At 27.2% G+C, this 21,052-nt stretch overlaps 4 protein-coding genes across 4 annotated transcripts; 1 reads left to right on the forward strand and 3 right to left on the reverse strand.

Annotated features, from left to right (window-relative positions):
- Positions 1 to 2,037: 2,037 nt before the first annotated feature.
- Positions 2,038 to 2,988, reverse strand: GO595_003523 (Ser/Thr protein phosphatase; the record flags this gene model as incomplete). The annotated part of the gene is made up of 1 exon (XM_067916553.1): positions 2,038 to 2,988. One exon carries the CDS (start codon positions 2,986 to 2,988, stop codon positions 2,038 to 2,040), a length of 951 nt encoding a protein of 316 aa, XP_067776380.1.
- Positions 2,989 to 4,265: 1,277 nt separating this feature from the next.
- On the reverse strand, positions 4,266 to 5,648 carry GO595_003524 (AGC family protein kinase; the record flags this gene model as incomplete). The annotated part of the gene is made up of 1 exon (XM_067916554.1): positions 4,266 to 5,648. One exon carries the CDS (start codon positions 5,646 to 5,648, stop codon positions 4,266 to 4,268), a length of 1,383 nt encoding a protein of 460 aa, XP_067776381.1.
- A 9,360-nt stretch (positions 5,649 to 15,008) lies between these two features.
- Positions 15,009 to 17,114, reverse strand: GO595_003525 (carbohydrate binding domain containing protein; the record flags this gene model as incomplete). Its single annotated transcript, XM_067916555.1, has 1 exon — positions 15,009 to 17,114. The coding sequence occupies one exon, from the start codon at positions 17,112 to 17,114 to the stop codon at positions 15,009 to 15,011; it is 2,106 nt and encodes a 701-aa protein (XP_067776382.1).
- A 3,214-nt stretch (positions 17,115 to 20,328) lies between these two features.
- Positions 20,329 to 20,955, forward strand: GO595_003526 (uncharacterized protein; the record flags this gene model as incomplete). Its single annotated transcript, XM_067916557.1, has 1 exon — positions 20,329 to 20,955. The coding sequence occupies one exon, from the start codon at positions 20,329 to 20,331 to the stop codon at positions 20,953 to 20,955; it is 627 nt and encodes a 208-aa protein (XP_067776383.1).
- Positions 20,956 to 21,052: the final 97 nt, after the last annotated feature.

Genomic DNA, 21,052 nt, shown 5'->3' on the forward strand with positions numbered 1-21,052 from the left:
ATGCTCAAGATATAATGGAACTTTCTTATTAAGTAATGGTGGGTCTGGTGGCTTTAAACCTTCAAATGGAATATAATCAATTTCGTCATCATCAGAATTAAATGAATCCTTTAATTGAACATTTTTTGTTATTTTTGTGGACGATTTAGAATTTTGATTTTGTAAACTTTTTCGTGTTTTAATTAAATTCATAATGCGTAACTTTTCTTCTCGTTTCCTTTCATTTTCAGAAATATATGAATGAAAAATTGATTTTTTCACTTCGTTTTTCTTTATATCTTCGATTCCATATGTATATTTTAATTCAGGATGTGTTACATTATAACGTACGTTTTCATCTGTTTCATAAACTGGTATTCGTTTGAATGGTTTATTTGTTATTTCACCGCATTCGCCATTCAAATTTATGTTTTTCTTTATAAGCCCTTTACAGAATGATATAATTGTTGACTTATCATAAACACCGAAATTTTTTGGATAGAATATAATTGTAATTTGTTTCTGACTTTTTGGTGATATCATACCTTTTGAAGGCTCAAATCGATAAGGCGAAATTGGTTTAATTTTAAAATATGTTGGTAAAAATTGCGAATTATTTGTTATCACTAAAGTTTGTTTCGTTTGTGTGTTTGATAATTGTTTCCCAAATGAAAAATCTATTGGTGATATCGTAACTAAATGATTTACAATTTTCCCAAACATTTGAAATTCGATTTTTTGACACGTTTCAACAATTCCAATTAATGCATATTGTGTAAATGAAATTTCATTTTCTTCATTACTTGGTGAAGTTACTTTTGGGGGATCAAATATGAAATTTATGTTAATTGTTTGATGTGGATTTAAAAAACCTTCAGAAGGAACAGCAAAAAATGTTGCGTTTTGATTTGCTTCATTCGATTTAGGAATTGCATTTTCACTATATGGTGTATCTTTGATGATAATGACAAATGATCTTCGTTGTGAACTATTATTTGTGATTTCAGTTGTAATTATTCGTTTTTGGTTGGCATAAATGTATTGGAAATCTAATTCTTGAAATGGCTTTTTATCAATCGTTAATTCAACAGAGTTTTGAACTGCATTTCCTTTGATTTGGATTTCTTCCGTGGATTTAAATTGATTTGGTGATAAAACAAATATTGGAAATGAAAAAGAACCCAATTTAGTGGGTTCAATAAGTATAGTAATTTCTTGTGTTTTGCCAGGTAAAATTGTTCCTTTTTGTGGCGCAAGTTTGACATAATCTTCATTGGTTATTACTTCGAATTTTCCTTCTTGATTCCCAATATTCGTTATCGCAAATGAAAAAATGGATTTTTGATTAATTCCAATATCACCCATGTTGATTGAACGGGTATCTGGAATAACATAGCCTGAAGGTGGAGATGCTGTTACAGGAATTGAAATTTGTGAATCAGATGACTCAACTTTTAGAGTTCCTGAATATTGTTTATTATCAGTTGCTTTGTACTGAAGTTTAACTTTTGAGGTTAGCCCGGGTGAAATTGTAATTGTTCCTTCTGTAGATAAGATAAATGGTAAATTATTAGGTGAAATTGAACAACGAACTCGTAATGATTTTTGTGTAACATTTGTTATACATACTTCACATACATCAATTTCATCTTTGGCAACATCTCTAAAATTAATACAATCAGGTACAACTCTAAAAGGAGCAGAGCTTTCCTTCATTTGTACGTTTTTTTGTATAAACGTTCTCTTCATAAACGGCTGAAAATAATCCCAACAAGGAAGCTTAAAAAAAATTAAAATTTTATCACAAGAAATATCAGACTTATCCGATACATTACGGAAGCACACTCTATTGGTATTAGGTAAGATTTTTCATGTTTTTTCCTTAATTTGTTTGATAGCAAACAAACAAAGTTTTGTTTCAATATTACGATAGGAAGTTTCAGTGGGAAAACGATTTTTTACTTATTGAATTATAATTCACAAAAACATACTTAAATAAACAACAACATCAAACTCTATTTTTATTAAGGTTAACATTATATTTTAACTTTGGTTAACTCATAATTCATTTTCGTTTTCTTCTTTGTTTTCTGGCAATTTTGGCTTAAATTCTTTTATTTCTTTTTCGCTAGCATGTTCAAATGTGTAAATTGATACATTTTCATTAACAATTGCGACAGAAATATTATTTTGATCACCAAAATAATTCATAGCACTAAACAAGGAAATGCATCCTTCTAGAGGCTCTGTGTATCCGCTTTTGAAATATTCATGAGCTCTAATCAATTTTGTCAAATTGTTTTCAGAAAGAAACTTTCTTAAGTTTTCTTGCCCAAAAAGATATCCTTTTCCGCGATAACTACATTTGAAGTCTTTTACATTTTTGCTTGGATCGCTCCAAACGATTGAAAGAGAAATTTCAGACATTTCAATGGTGCTAGGCTTCTTAATTCTCTCAATATCAATGAGCTTCTTAACATGTGGTCCTATTCCGCCATGAACACAAAGATATTTATTGTTTATGATGGCAGAATATGGAAGATGCTTAAAAGTTTTGATGAATTTTTCATATACATTAGGTGTAAATTTTGTAAGACACTCAGCTTTGAAGCCATAAGAGGTGGATACATATTCATCTTCATGATTGCCACGGAGTAAATAAATATTATGTGGATACTGCGATTTAAGCAGTAACAATAACAAAATAACTTCTAATGAGTTTTTACCACGGTCTACATAATCACCTAAGAATAAATAGTTTGTCTGTGGTGGATATCCAAATTCATCAAAAATTCGTAACAAACTATATAACTGACCATGGATATCACCTACGACAGTAAAGTTGCCAGTCAAGTTCAATAGTGATGGTTCTGTTGATAATATTGTTCTTGTATTTTTGATAAATTTATTTATACACTCTTCACTAATTTTTTTATCCCATACATATGCTCCACCTTGATATTTTAAAGTAAGTATTGCTAAAATGATATCAAATATATTACATTTCATTAATTTTTTTGGATTATTCCATCGTAAACAAATTCAATAGTCTACATTTGCTTTACAATCTTGGAATGCTTTTGCCTTTTTCAGCAATTGATCGACTTTCTGTAGATTTTTTTTCATTCTTTCCAAACTCACAATTCAATATTATTAATACAATTGCCATCTTTCTTCCAACAATTGGCTACATTGATATAATTCGAACAATGGTTCAAACAAAAAATTCAAATAATTTTGATATGTCCTCATCTTTAATTCTAATTTTAAGTAATTTTTTGCGTTTCATATATTGGAGCTATGAACCATTTGTTCCATATTTACTAGGTCAATCTATTGCAGTATTTTTAGCTCAAGTCATACAAATTGTTTTGTATTTCTATTACATGCAAGTTGGACGAGGTAAAAAGATTTTTGGTGGTAGGTCTTTTCGATTAGTATTTCGAAAACATCCAATTGAACATTTCAAGATCACAAAATACAAATACCTTGCGGACTTTATTGTTTCAATTCTATTTTATTTTGTTCTTATTCTTATAACCTTCAAAATTTTATGTATTATTTTCGGACTCAAAGCCATCACAACACTTTTAATATTCTCCGCAAGCATAATCGATACGACAGTTTCACTTCCAAAATTTATTCAGGTTGTCATCAAGAAAGATCCGAGGAAATGCAGTATCGTTTTGATGACACAATCAATAATTGCCGACATCTTAAAATTTGTCATCTCTCTCTTTGATGGATCAGGAATAGCTTTCACGTTTGGCGCAGTGTTACAAAGTGCAATTGACATTTCGATAATTGTGACATATTTCAGATTAAGAAAAGACAACGAAACACTTCCTCTTTCAAACATAACTGAATAATTTGTTTCTAATAAAAAATATACTTCTTTTATTGCTTTCTCCTTGGTGTTTAATGCTTATTAACCTTGTTAAAGATCATTAAAACGAAATTAACGATTCTAAATCCTTTTGTTTTATTTTGATATGACACTATAAAATGGCACAAATTTCTGGTTAATCCCAACTTTTATTACACTGTTCGTCGAGTTTAAAATATCAATTTTTAATGATTAATAAGTCTTGTTTTTCGGGAAACAGTTTTGTTTTTCGAGAGCTGCATACGATTTAAAACAGGAAGTTCCGTTATTCTGAATAAGATAATTTATAATTTTGCTAACAACTTTAAATTTTGATTAATTCGATTGGACATAATGCATCAAATTCATTCGAATAAGAAATATTTTATTACTTTGAAATAATTTCTCGATGCATAATTCTTTATTTCATTCTCTCCTTCTGTTCTTCGATAAGCTTTTTCCACTTTCCGGAAGATGCTGGGTCTTCTGATGACATTTTATACTCTCTCTTCTTTCCGACGAGAATTGACCATTTCTTCGGATTAGAACTTATCACCACGTTCGTATCTGAGAATATAGGGATTTGACCTTTAATCTCATGAGCTTCAGTGTCTACATATATCAGACGCCCTTTTGTGGTGAGGACGAGAAGACGATGTTTAAATGAAAGATGTCTTTGCTTCGTTACGAATTCTTCGAAAATACAATCCTCATCAGGACTTAATAGTTCAGGAACTTTCGTCTTTTTGACGCTATTAAAATGGGTTGGTTCTGATGTCTTGTGTGTTTCAGTCGGTTGATCCGACGGTTCGGGAGGTTTTGACGGTTCGGGTGGGGTCGGCGGTTGTGTATCGTTGGCTTCGGCGGTTTCGGCTTCATCGTCAGGGTCGGCCGGAACGTTTAAATTGGGGGTTGGTGAAAGCGGAAGCGATTCCCAATCAACGCCGCTAAAGAACGGATGGTTGCGAATGGACTCATAGTCGGAATCATACTCTCCTTCACCAAGTCTCTTTGATGGCTCAAGTACGATTAACTTTTGGATAAGATCTTTGGCATCTTCTGGAACGTTTTCTGGTATTTTGAAATCTAATGCTTGGATTCGTTGGAACGTTTCATACATGGAATTGGAATGGAATGGAGGTTGGCCAACAATGAGCCTATATAAGATACATCCATACGACCATAAATCTGATGCTGGGCCAACAGGCGTTTCAACCAGTGTTTCAGGACACACATAGTCAGCACTCCCAACAAACGATCCTTTTTCAACATAAAATGGCTGATCTTCAGCAAACATTTTAGCTGTTCCAAAATCTGTAATTTTGGCTCTGTATTCACCATCAAGAAGAATATTCTCCGGCTTCAAGTCCCTGTGTATGATTCGATGTTTGTGAATGTGCGCCAAGCCAAGTAAAATTTGGCCGGCCAAATGAATAATACATGGAAACTCTAAAGTGTGAACCTTTTCTAACACTTTCTGAAGGTCTCCATTCTGTGCATATTCGATAACATAGTAAAGGTTTCCAGGGTCTTGAAATGTAAGACATAACTTGATAACATTTGGATGGTTTAATTTCGTCATAACGTCACGCTCAACTTTCACGTATTGCATTTTATTTTCGCGGACGATGTGCGCTTTTGAGAGAACTTTCATTGCAAATTTTTTCCCTGTTTCTTTATCTGTAACTTCAAGTACTTGACCAAAGGCACCATGCCCTAGCAATTTCCCGAGGTTAAAGTCATCTCTCCTCTTCTGCTTGCGTTGTGGTTTGGGAGATGGTGCGCTGTTTTGGTTATTTTCCATAGAAATTATTTTTTTGGCAAATTGAATACAAATTGCGGTTATTATTGACTATTCAAAAAAGGTTTGGGAAAAGTGACAAAACGAAGATTAAAAAAAAGATCTTTTGGAATTCTAAAAAATATTTAGGTTTTTATTAAATTTATCCATGTATTTGAAGTTCGCCAACAAAAATGAATTATTTTATGTCTAAATTTCTATTGTTATTTCCTAAAATCGAAATTTTTTATCGATGATTCCACTACTCGAATGTTTCTATTGACACATAGAAAAAATTGAAGACAGCACATGCTTTTGCAAAATTTTACCCCGGTCAAAAAGTTATTTCCATTGTCTCGATAAACTACTGAAAAAAAAGAAGCAAATTGTTTTTTCTATGCATTAAACGGCTTATTCCGGTCAACTCCCACATCACATTGTTTCAATAGTTTATTTTGATCAATAAAAATCGTATCAGAAAAAAAGAATTAGAACTTTATTTGAAAAAGAAGAAAACAAAGAAATTTTATTAAATAAAAAACAAAATAAAAAATTTGAGTTGTGGTTAAAAATCTTGGCGTAAAGAAATAGCTTTTGCCCAAACAAGGCCATTAATTTCTGGATGATGAGGAATGAACCATTTAAATTTTGATTTACCCCAAAAAGGCTCAAAATTTTCTTTTGTGATTTTTTGTCCCATTTGCATTCGATAAATTTTTTCGAGAGTTGTTTGGTCACTAAGCAATGAAGAAACAGTATTCCAAGCAAACATTGATAAGCAACCTCCTAGAATGAAAAACAATACGCTTAATGATGCCGTAACATCTTGTCTAATTGGTGAGCAAAAAACTTTTGAAAGAGCCGAAATGAAAGATAAACTAAATAAAATAAGGGACCCATAGGAAAGGTATAAAGCAAATGGTTGTGCATTTGAAAAAGCAATACAATTTCCAACAGCAGGGCAATGATGATCAAATCTAATGTAGCACTTCCCGCATTTAGAACAATGGTGAGCTCTATTTGGCTTTTCCACACCACACTTCTGACATAGTTGTAGATGTGATAGCTGAAAATCTAAATTCTGAACAACTCTTCTTAATTTTAATTTTTGTCCTTCTACAGATCCAGGATCTCCCCAGCTAACAAAAAAATACGAAGCCAACCAAATAAAAGTTATTGTAAACCAAAAAATTGAAAAACAAATTCCGAATGTATGATTTTTTTCTGCCTGAAAGTAAGGAAGTATGAAATATTTTTCTGCATAAAACTTGACAAAGAACCAAACAGCTAAAAAAATGAAACGCTGGAAAAAGAAAGAAAGTTTCAAATGAAACAATAAACGGTCAAAAAAGACGTTAATAAAATGGAAAAAAATGAAAATTCAAAATCAAACCAAAAAATTAAAAGAAATAACAAACTCAGCATTGACATAAATGTTGATGAAGAATTGGGAAATTTTGTTTCTCAAATCGAGGAAAAATCTTTTGCAATAATATCAGAAAGAGAAAATTTCGAACTTTTAAAAAAGAGCAACCAAGAGCTCAAACGCAAAGGCATAGAAAAAATGTCTTCTTTTGAGAAACAAATTAACAAAATTGAATCATCAGTAACAATGCTATTCAATGATCTCAACCAAAGACTTAGTTTTATGGAATATCTTTCTTTCCATCCAGATTTTTACCATCCTTTTAAAATTATAACCATTAATAACTTAAACAAAATTACTTCTGTATCTTACTCGCATGATTTAGTATACATCGGAACTGATACATCAAAAGTTTTTGTTTATTCATTGTCTGAAAATCGTATGTTAAAAGAAAGCATGTGTTATGATAATTTCTCCATTATCAATATTTGGTGTTTATCACAATCTTATATTGCAATTCAAACAAATAATAAGCATATTTATATATCTGATGCTCGGTTACAACGCAACAAGTGTGTAATTAATATGTCACAATTTGCCTGTTGGCCAAATGATTCATTTTCACATTATTTTTTTGTCACTTATGAAAATGATTCAATTTGTATTTATGATAAAAACATCAGTATTTGCAAATCAATTCCAATAAAATCAAATTTACTATCACCAGCTCCAAATAAATTAATTTCCATTAATAACAAGAAAGTTACTATTTTTGCTATGGATTCTGAAGTTAAAATAATTTCTGAATTTGATTTAAATTTCGAGGCAACTTTAATCACTTCTTCATCGCAATATTTTGTAGTTTCTGGATTGGGAACTGAAATCATAATATGTAATTATGACGGTATTGTTACAAGTTTTAATGTTGGTGTCACAAGTAAGTTTTTATTTAATTGGGAAAACTATTTCTTTCAAGCTGGTGATGAAACAATAATTAAATGTTATGACTTCGAAATGAAAAATGATGCAATCATTATTGGAGATAACTCATGGTGGCCTCATCATAAACTTTCTGCATGTTGTATATGTGAATCTGTATTACTAACAGCTGATGATAAAAAATGCATTCTTTGGAAGTAGATAACACATTTTTTGATAAGAGATTTTCAATTTGATAAATTTAATAGTATCTTCAGCATCAACATTTGGAATTAAAATATTAATTTAATGGTTTAATTCTATCATGTAGATCAAATTCAGGTTTTATAAATTTCATTTTTAATTCCAATTATTATGAAATAGTATTTGAAAGCTATAAATATAAAGCTTGTAAGCATTATGAGGATGAATATCAAAGCATGAGGACATTTGTACAGATGTGCATTCAAGTGATCTGATTTTTGCCAAAATCTTAGTAACATATATAGAACTCTAAAACTCAAGAGATAATCATTGTATCTCAGACTATATAATGATATGAATAAAATTAGAAATATTTTACCTTTATTAACGTTTTTTCAGCTAATTTGAATTTGATTTCAGTTAATTATTAATATTAATAATCATTTTCATTTGCTTGAAATTTCAAATTATAAAAATAAACTTTAAATCAAATAAATGAATATTTAGGGAATTATTAATGATTCCTTCTTGTTCACAAAGATATTTAACTATTTCATTATATCCTTTTTGAGATGCATAAATTGCTGCAGTTTTAAATATTTCAAATAAATCCCAAAAATTATAACAAAACATAAAGTAATTAAAATAAATCTTATATAAAGCAAATGAATATCTTTAGCATTAATATCAATTCCTTTTTGTTCAAGAAGTAATTTAACTATTTCAATATAGCCATTTTTAGATGCTATAATTAAAGCTGTATTAAGTAAATTAAATAATTTCCAAATATTATATTGAAATAAAAAATTATAATTGCAAATTTTATATAAAATAAATAAATATTTTTGGAATTGACATCAATTCCTTTTTGTTCAAGAAGTAATTTAACAATGTCTATATGATCTTTTAAAGATGCTTTTATAAGTACTGTATTAAATTATTTGAAAAATTACCAAATATTATTTTGATATATTAAAACATTATAATAAATTTCACATAAAACAAATTGATATCTTTAGCATTAACATCGATATTTTTATGTTCAAGAAGTAATTTAACTATTTCTGTGTAACCTTTTTCAGATGCTCTAATAAGTGCTGTATTAAATAAATTAAATAATTTTCAAATATTATTTTGAAATATTAAAACATTATAATAAATATTAAATAAAAGAAATAAATATTTTTAGCATTAATATCAATTCCTTTTTGTTCAAGAAGTAATTCAACTATCTCTGTATGACCATTTTCAGATGCTATCATAAGTGCTGTATTAAATAATTTAAATAATTTCCAAATATTATTTTGAAATAAGAAATTATTAAAATAAATATTAAATAAAGCAAATAAATTTTATTTTTAGCATTAATATCAATTCCTTTTTGTTCAAGAAGTAATTTAACTATCTCTGTATAACCCTTCCAAGATGCTTGCATAAGTGCTGTATTAAATAAATTAAATAATTTCCAAATATTATTTTGGAATAGAAAATTATTAAAATAAATACTATCTTTAGCATTAAAATCAATTCCTTCTTGTTCAAGAAGTAATTTAACTATTTCTGTATGACCATTTTCAGATGCATACATAAGTGCTGTATCAAATAATGAAAATATTTTTTAAATATTATTTTGAAATCAAAAATTATTAAAACAAATTTTAAATAAAACAAATAAATATTTTTAGCATTAATATCAATTCCTTTTTGCTTAAGAAGTAATTTCACTATTTCTATATGATCTTTTGAAGATGGCCACATAAGTGCTGTATTAAATAAATTAAATAATTTCCAAATATTTTTTTGAAATATCAAATTAAAAAAATTAAAACTAAATAAAACAAATAAATATTTTTAGCATTAATATCAATTCCTTTTTGTTCAAGAAGTAATTTAACTATCTCATTGAAACCTTTTATGGATGCATGCATAAGTACTGTATTAAATAATATAAATAATTTTTAAAAATTATTTTGAAATATCAAATTATTAAAATAAATTTTAAATAAAATAAAAAAACATCTTTAATATTAACATCAATTCCTTTTTGTTGAAGAAGTAATTTAACTATTTCGATGTAATTATAAACAGTAGCCCACATAAGTGCTGATAAAAATATTTGATATAGATTTCAAATATTACTTTAAAATATTAAATCAATAAAAATAATGTCTTTTAAATTGACGTCGATTCCCTTTTTCTTTAATACACATTTAACAAGTTCAATAACTCCTGATTTTGCCGAAAATATTAAAATCTTTTTGGGAAGTTGATATTCTTTAAGAAAATATTTCACAATGATTATATTTCCAATTCTTGCTGATTCATTAATAATATCATCATTAATTTTCATTCCATTTTCTTTCAAGTACAAAAATAAATCATAGTCATAATATGTTATACATTTCTTTCCTAAATTTTCTAAATCATTAATTTCGACAATTTTATTTTCATAAAGATATTTAAAGATATCATTTTGATGAAATTTAATTGCTGTTTCATACGCATTTTCATATGATGAGTGATATTGCTCACATAAATGAATTATCTCTAGATTTCCACCAGCAATTGCATATTCACCTGTATCATCTATTTCAGAACCATTCAGAAGTAAATATTTAAAACATTTAACTGATCCAAAAAATGCTGCATAATCAATTAATGTAACATTTTCTTTATTAACAAAATCACACCTTTCATAAAGTGATGGTTCAATTTTCTGGTTATAATTAAAATTAGTTTGTGATGATATTTCTTGAAGTTTTTCTATTTCATCATTTCGAATAATTTTTGCTATTTCATTTGGATTATGTCCTTCTGCAATTAATTTCTTATGAAGTTCCCAATCATTCTTTGTTAGTTCTTTAATGTTATCTTTGATTTCTATTATATATTTAGATTTCAAAGAAAGAATTTTATTAAATTCTTCTTCATTTGAATGATGAATAAAATATGGATGTAATTTGTCAATTTTTTTGGAATCCATAAGTTTCTCTTTAATCATATATTCAATAAAATAAAGTGACTTTTGAGTATATTCTTTAAGAAGTAAATCAGAAAATATTTTAAATATTTTTGTTTCGATTTTTTTGGTTTCTTCAAATTTTTCAATTTCTTTCATGAAATCAAAATATACTTTTTTATCAGCAATTCCCATATCAATGTATGTATATATAATTCGGCTAATCGTTATGTTAAAAGAATTTACATATTTCTCATTAAATATGCTTATTATTGAATGGAACGCTTGATTAATATTTTTATCATTTAAGCTAGGAATGGTTTGTTGAATTAATTGCATTACCTCTAATCCGTTCTTTTTTGCTGTGTTTGCTTCACTCATTAATTTTAAAAATTTTTAAAAATGCCGGACAAATTACACAAACGGTCTTCACACACATTGCGCAAAAGTGACAACAGTAAACATTATTTTTTCAGATGAAGAAGCAAGAGTTTATAATATTGCAGATACATATAAATTATCAAATGTATATAAAAATGTATATAATTTCATAGGATGAGACGAGGTAAGAAGATTCATATATTTTTTTTTTAATCTGAAAAATTTTGCAGATGTTATTAAAATACATTAGATCCGCCGAAATCAAACTTTTAGATTTTGATACAGTGACATATTAGATGTTTAACAGATATCGATTTATAAATTTAAAAACAAACGCAAAACAAGTATTCTTTGAAAAAGCAAATAAATTCGTCACTTTTATTCATGTTGTTGAAATGAAAAAGCGATTTCGGAAAAAAATAACAAATAAAAAATCTTGGAATGGATGGGAAACAATTTTATCAATTAATCGCATTATATTTGATATGGATGAAGATAGGATTATTCAATCAGTAAATTTAATCGCGACTCACATACTTGACAATATTTATCCATTATCTTTTAACATAATCATCACCCAAATGATATATGAATCGTTTTCTATTGATATGGATAAATCTACAATATATTTAAATCTTCTAAAAGAAATTCAATCATCTATTAAGAAAAATTCAATAAAATCGAATTTTTTCGACGTATTTTTGTTATTTCTTCTTAATAAAAATACACAAGAAGGGAATTATCTTCTTGAAGCAATGATTGAACACAAATTACTTGAACCAAAATTCATTAAAAATAATTCATATTTTGTGCATCGTATGAAAGAAGATAAAATTAAAAATATTTACTATGTTAAATTCATGGATCAAATTATTAATAATTATGAAGAACTATCAAAGAATGATTGGGAACTTCATAAGCAATTAATTAAAGAAGGACATAATCCAAATGAGATTGCGAAAATAATTCGAAATGATGAAATAGAAAAACTTCAAGAAATATCATCACAAACAAATTTTAATTTTAACCAAACAATTGAACCATCACTTTATGAAAGATGTTCATTCATTAATCAAGAAAATGTTACATTAATTGATTATGCAGCATTTTTTTCTGCTGTTAAATGTTTTAAATATTTGCTTATGAATGGTTCGAAAGTAAATAAAACAGGTAAATATGCAATTGCAGGTGGAAATATAGAAATCATTCATTTATGTGAACAAAATCATTTATCATTTAACAAAGCGTATAAAATAGCAATTGAATTTCATCGAAATGATATCTTTAAATACATTTATGAAAATAAGATTATAAGAATTAATAACATATCTAAGTTAGGAAGGTATTGTATTTTATATCATAACTATGAAATTTTTTCATTTTTAAAAGAAAATGGAATGAAAATCAATAATTCAATTATTAATGAGTCAGCAAGAATTGGAAATATATATCTCGTTGAGCATTTTCTTATTAAAAATAAAATCCCAAAAAATATTTTAGTTTTTTCTTCACAATCACATAATATTGAACTTGTAAAATATATTTTAAATCAAAATGGTATTGATATCAATGCTAAAGATATTTTTTTGTTTTGCTTATAATTCAATTTGTTTGTTCTTTGTTCTAATGAAAAATTTGGAATATGTTTATGTAATTTCGAACTGCATTAATGTACGTATCATTTTCAGGCGAAACTGAAATCATAAAATTACTTCTTGAACAAAAATGCATTGATGTTAATACAAAAGATGTTAATTCATTATCTTTAAAGTTTGTTTATATAATTTTCTGTTTGTAAATAGTTGTTGGAATAAATTTATATTATTTTGGACAGCTTTAATGATTGCTTCCCAAAAATGGATACAAAGAAATTATAAAATTACTTCTTGCTCGTAATGAAATTGATATTAATGCAAAAAATATTATATTGTTTAATTTGATGCTTTTTACTTTAATTTTATGTTTTACAATATAAATTGGAATTTATGTAATTAGTTTAATACAGCACTTATGATTGTATCATTTTATGGATTAACAAAAATTATTAAGATACTTCTTAAATATAAAGGAATTAATGTAAATATTAAAAATATTTCCTTATTTTATTTGAAGTTTTCTCCAAATTTTTAGGATTTTATAAAAACATTTGGAATTCATTATAATATTTTTGAAACAGCCCTTATTCTTGCAGCTGAAAAATCACAAGACAAAATTGTAAAACTACTTGAAAAATTCTTAAAAAAGAATACACATAAATCAAGCTTTCATGAGAGATAAAAAACATAAATATATTATTGTTATTGAATAAAAATATATTTGTTTGTATTATATAAATAAAGAAAATTTTATCATAAAAATTGAATATATGATATGAAATCTCAATTTAATTATTATATATAGGCAGTGAGAGTTGCAATGAATGTGTCTTTTACACATGATTCACTTGTTATAACATACGCCTCTTTGTCGTCTTTATACGTGTATGTGTAAGGGACAATGGAATTGGAGTATATAGCTGTCTCATCCATGATATGCACATTACTAGGTGATAGGTTATGTTTCCTAATGTAACCATACACATACTCCTGAAATAAATATATTAGTGTCTTTTTGTTTTTCGGCTCGCTTTTAGGATGTCTTTTTTGAGCCTTTCGTTTTTTCCACCCATATTTTGCAAACGTTCTCCTGATTATAGATTTGGAGACGGTTAAAGAATGACGTTTAAAAATAAAATCAATCGCCCACTTCAAGGAAATAGGTTGAAATTGTTTTCTTAACAGCATCGCTTCGCCCATAAGTTCAGATTCCTGTTCTTTTGTTAATTTCGATGGACGGCCAACTTGATGATTATTAATATTTTCAATCATATCTTCGGCCTCCATATTCCTGTAATTGGAAATGGATGACTTACTGCAAGGCAGTATATGCTCCAAAACTCTACATGAAACTCCGTAACATGCATCTGATCGAATTAGATCAATTATTTTCTTTTTCCCTGACTCACCAAAATCGCTCCACTTCAACACTTCTAGATATTGGGCAATTATTTTTCGAATTTTCGGAGATTTATCAATCAAATTTGCTATTTTGTCATTATAATCCCTTTCCAAATGTTTTCCTATGTTATTTTCATTAGGAATTTTAATGCCAATTTGATCGTCTTCATTAACTTTAAGGCTATTTTCCATTATTTCATCATTCGAAGAAGATAAATTACACATATAATTATTTACAAAACAGAATGTTTAAAAATGTAATAGAGCGATTTTTTGATTTTAGTAAATTATGAAATTAAATATCTGCAATATTTATTCAAAAATCATCTTATTTTAAGAACTAATAAATACATCAAAATGCAAAAATATTACATTCTTTTAATCTTAGAAAATAAACAGAGATATTAATATTTATTCAAAATAAGGAAAAATTCACACCCTTATTATTAAAAAAATATTAAAACATTTTCGAATGTTTAAACATTTCTCCACACATTAATATATTTCACATTTCAAAATAAAACACAAACAATAATTAAGAGTCAATTATATTTAATTAACTAAGTTTTAGAATCAGAAAAATCTTTTCTGTTCTTTCTTTTGTCGAATATTGCAACTCCAATATAAACACCTATAACAATACATACTGCAATCATTGATATAATCACTTTTACAGTTGTAGATAAACCTTTTTTTCCATTAAAAGCTTCATTTGTAATTTTTAACCAAGTAACATCCATAGCAGGCATACTCAGTGTCAATGTAGTATCTGTTTGATTTTTAATTGTAGAAGAACCGGTAATTATTTGAATATCTGAAGTAGTACTAGGTTTAAAGAAAGTACATTCTTTTGAATCAAATTGCCAAACATTCACAACTAAAACATAATCATAACCATCATAATTAAAGAATCTTACACCACATTCTCTACCATCAATAATTTCTCTCGGAAAAGTTGGTTGAGCGTAACCAGGATCTATATCATTACCTGATATAATAATAGGTATATAATTATTCATTAATTCATTTGCAACTTTCTTTAATTTTTCCCATTCATTTTGCCAAGGTTGATGTGGTCCACAAAAAGTAGAACCAAAATCATAATAAATAAGTCCATTAGCTCCACCTACAATCATTTGATAAGTCATTTGACGTAATTGATCATAAGTAGGTGGAAGTTCATTTGCATGTTTTACATTATCATAATATTTCCAACTAAAGAATTGAGGAATTCCCCAATGAGCTCGATTATTTATAACAGCATTACGACTTTGATAAGAAACTATATAAACGGCATTAAATTGATCAAAATTTTGTACTGGATAAATATCACTACCAAAACAATCTATACCTTCTTTAAGATAAGGTAAATCTAATCTATGATTAGCAGCAATTGCTGTATATACTGGATGATTTGGATCTGCTTCACGTAATGCTATAAGATTTTCATGTAATGATGGTACTGCTTCTATTGTAGGTTCATCTAGATGATAATATGCAAATAAACCTGGTGAATCTTTAACTGTTTTTGCATAATTTGAAAGTTTTTGAGCAAGTTCTTTACGTTCTGTTGCATTATTATATGAGACTTTACCTCCTGTACCTATATCTATAACTCGAATTTTACCATGAGTAATATTATATACTCGTTCTATTGCTGCTTTACTACCTCCTCCACCAATAATTAAATTAAATGGACTATCATCAGATGCTATATAATCTCGAATTATTTCTTCCGAATAACCACAATAATAATATAATCCAAGTGGAAAGAATACTTTTCCATGATCAATTGTACGCATTTTATCATCAATAAAAATCGCATAATCACGTTTTTCTGATAAAATATGAATATGTGTTTGTATATGTTCATCGGTATTACAGAAAAGATTATGTAATGTAACACTAATGTTATAATATCCTGGTGTTAAAAGTTTAGGATCTAAGACAAAATTAGCATATATGTTTTCGATATTACGCTTAATTGTAAATTTGGTAAGTGTTAGTTCTTTGCGACCAGTTTCTTGATTAATAAAATCAACATCAAATGATAAATCTTCGCCATTTTCCCAATGTGTATTTTTAACTCCAAGATCAACAATTACATTAGTTTTGTCTTTATATGCTTCTTGACGCCAACATGTAACATCCGCTGATTTCAGTAATGAAGTATAAACAGGTGTCAATGTAATGTCATCAATCCAATATTCACCAGTACCTTTATCACGAAGACCAAAACCAACTACACATGGCCGTGTGGAATTTATTGGTTCTAATGAGATTCTTTCAATATAATACCATTGATCATTGCAATTGTTATTAGAACATGAAGAATTTTGAGTGTTAAAAGCATAAATACCAGATGCGTATGGACTCCAGTTCTCTGCATAAACTAATAATTGTGATGTACAATCTTTCATTCTAATCCAAGCTGAAAGCTTATAATAAAATCCGTTTTCTAACGGTTCTGAACCCTGATACGCTAAAGAATTTCGTTCACCTGATGTATCATGACAATGGATTGAATATTTACCAGAATGTGAAACTTCTGATGTTACAGTACATGTATTGTCATTAAAGCCCCAATTCGATAGCCCTGTTTCAAATGATGGGTTTATAACATAGTTTGATTTGAGGTCAATGCAAAGAGCATAGAAAAGGATCATAATTGGAATGTAGAAAAAGGTTAACCGTTTTCAAATGAACGTTCAGATATCTGAAAATTAAAATTTGTATAGAGTTTTCACGAGAAAAACCCCGTTAAATCAAACCAACTTATATAATAACAACAAAAATTTTTCAATACTGATAGTTTTAAAATTGAATGAAAATGTAATTTACCAATATTGGTGATTGATGAGTCCTATTCATTTTAAGATCAAAAAAATGAGTTTTTTGATATTTTAAAATTATAATTAACGTTTTATATCTGATTAATGCTAAAATTTTTAGCATCCCATTATTTTTGATTTTCGAGATAAATAAGTTTAAAAGTGTAACTTGCGATCAAAATGCATAGAAAATACTTCAAAAGTTCAAATTCTCTTATTAAAACAGTTATACCATTATAACTACCATTAAGGAACTTTTCATCATTGGAGATAATCGCTTGGTGTCCGGTCGTCATTGATCTTTTATAGAGATAAAAAAATAATATCAATATCCAAAAACTCGAGTTTAAAAATATGGGATTTGATGGAACAGAAAAAGATGATGAAAATGATGTTGAATTTGTTCTTTCAGATGAAAATTTAGAAAGCAGTGATGAATATAGTGAAAAGAGTAATGATGATATAGATGATAATGAATTTATTCAAAAATATATGGAAGAAGAAGAAATCGAAAAAGAAGAACAATAAAAAAAATTTAACCAAAAGCAATATTATTATCGAATCAAATGAATATTGCAAAATCTATAATAATTTTATGAGATTTATGTTAAAATAAATAAAAAGGAAAGAGTAATATCAAAAAATTTTAAATGCATTGAAAAAATACATCAAAAAAATTTAATTCGAAACGAACATATTTCATATAATTTCAGAAAAATAAAATTTATAATGAATAGAGAGCAATGGATATAAAAGATAAAATGAAATAAATTACATTAAACTATTTAATGGAACAATAAAAATAATGTAATAGAGAGATATTGGAAATATAAAGATAAAAATTTCAAATGTAAATTACGAAACCATTACGAATAATATTAGTATTTAACTCATCATTTATAATTTACATATTTATTCAATTCATTTAATTATTAATAAATCAAATTAAATTTATAGAATTACGAGATAAATATGTTTATAAACCGATTTTCTTATTTGAACTTTTGAGATTTTTTCTATGCATTTTGATCGTAAGTTGCACTTTTAAACATATTTATTACAAAAACAAAAAATAATAACATATGTTATTATATAACAATATTTTTTGTTTAAAATATTGAGCAACAATCAGATACAAAACGTTGATTATAATCTCAAAATATCAAAAAACTCATTTTTTGATCTTAAAATCAATAGAACTCACCAATTATCACATATAAATTTGAATTACTCATATAATTATTCGTATAATACAATGTTTAAAAATGTAATAGAACGAATTTTTGATTTTATTGCATTATGAAATTAAATATCTACGACATTTTTTCAAAAATTGTAATATTTTAAGAATTAATAAATACATCAATATATAAAAATGTTACAATATTTCAAACTTAGATAATAAACAGTATCAAGATTTACTGAGAGTAGCATAGAAAAGTTGTGATTTTTGGTCCCTAACGGGATACAAAAATCACAACTTTTGAAAAATAACCGCCGCGAAGCGGCGGTTATTTTTCTATGATTGCGTGTGTATATCAAGATTTTGATGTTTCTCGGCCCTATTGAAAAGTATTCAATTCCAAAATATCTAACCATTTTTGCGGTTTTTTCCCCTCAAATCAACTGTAAATTAGTTCCGAGGCCCTATTCAATTTCAATACTTTCGGTTTTGTAGATAATTTTCAATAGATTGTCGACGGTTATTTTTAATTGTGACAAAATTCCAAAAAAAAAAATTAATCTTTATGTTGATTATTTTTGTTTCATTTTTTTACTGTTTTCTTCATCAATGAATCTCAAGAAAAAAGAAAATAAAATTCCACTTCCGGATCAAAAAAAAGAACTGGATCAAACTTTTGATTATGAAGCTTACGTTAAAAAAAAAGAGTTAAAAAGAAAAGATGATGAATTATTGATCGGTGTGTTACAAAGTCAAGGAAACAATTCATTTTTTTTTGTTCGATAGTCAAGAGTTTTTTTCTTTCAACTAGTAGTCAAGAATTTTTGCCTTTTTTTGATAGTCAATTTTTACCACAAAATAATAGTCAATTAATTTCTCAAAATAATAGTCGAATAATTTCCTGAAACAATAGTCAAATATTATCGCAAAACAATAGTCAATTATCGCAGAATAGTATTTCTAGTCTTTCACAAGGAGCAATATGAGGTACAAATGATGAAAATGATCAAAAATTTGAAGTTGATCGAATTGTGGCAACTTCAAATTTAACAAATTGTATTTATGAAATTTTTTGTTATCTACATAATTTATACTTAAGAAATAATATGGATTTATATCAACAAATTATTAATGAATTATTCTATTTGAAAATAGTAAATGAAAATGATTTATTTTACCTCAAGATCATGAATCAAGAAATTACAAAAGAAGAAAGTGAAATATTTTCAGATCTTTGTGTAGAAATGCTTGAAACATTTCCTAAAGATAGAAGTGAATATAAAAAAAATTAATTAAAGAATGGAGAGTATATCAACATTGTCATGATCGAAATGCACCATTTAATCAATCACAAGAAACTAGATTAAGAATCACACATGGCGATCATATGGTTTCACAAATTACAGAAGGATTTATTAATTTTAAAGTTAAATTAACAATTCAATTGAGAACACAAATACCAGATTTTCAAGATGATATCCATTTAATTAAATTATTTGTCGGATTTAAGAGTTCAAATCAATTATCAGAACAATTACAAATTATGTCAAATAATATATCAGCAGGTCATCAACAAAATGAATGTTGTCGTGAAGGTTATTGTTATCCTACAATTAAACCATATTCTGAAAAGAAAACACTTAAATATACACATTCATTATATGAAAATGTATCAAATTATTCTCAATCAGTTTGTGGTACATATGTAAATTTAGTTGATATCGCAGATGGAAAACCACATGATATAGAATTTGAAATGAATTTACCATTCGAAGATATTTTAGCTTTACAAGCATTTGATTTATATCCTAATCGATTATTTAAAGATATAGAATTAAAATTTTATGTTAAACCAACAAATTTAGTATGGTGTTTAGTAGTTTTCGACAACAACAAATTAATGATACCAAGAGAGAAAAAGATGATGAGCTAGCACGTAAGAAGTATCTTGATGAACAAGAACAAAAGATGAAAAAGGCGACTAAAGAAGCTGAGCAAAAATATAATGAAGAACAGAAGCAGCGCAAGATTATGGAAAAACATATTGAAGAACAAGAAAAACAGTTGCGGAAAGCTGAACAAGAAAAAGAAGAAGCTAATCGTTTCACAGATACATACCGTGAAATGACGAAGAAGTACGCAGGATTGAAGAATACTTTTGATTTGAATGAGCTGAAAAGTAAACGTGATTTCATGAAAGCTGCAATTGCTGAAAAGGAGATGAACATTCAACAACAACAAGCAGAAATAGATCAAAGTCAAGTTAAAAAAGAAATTGATTCATTAACGGCGAAAAATAAGATGCTGGATGAAAGACAAAAACAAGTACAAGAACTAGCGAAAAAATATCAAGATGAAACAGGTTTGACTAAATTAGTTAAAGCACAGCATGAAAATAATCTAAAAACATACCAAACTAAAGTTGCTGAACAACGTTTAAAAGTATTGGAAAAAAATTATAACTCAAAAGCTCAATATCAAGCAGCTTTATAAAAAGAAGATATGGATAAGATAAATGAAGCAGAAAAAAATAAAATTACTGCTGCTATTCAAGAAAACATTAGATTAGAGCAATCGATAAGAGGAAAAG

Source organism: Histomonas meleagridis (genome assembly GCF_020186115.1).
Source record: "Histomonas meleagridis strain 2922-C6/04-10x chromosome Unknown contig_204, whole genome shotgun sequence".
NCBI classification, from domain to species: domain Eukaryota; phylum Parabasalia; order Tritrichomonadida; family Dientamoebidae; genus Histomonas; species Histomonas meleagridis.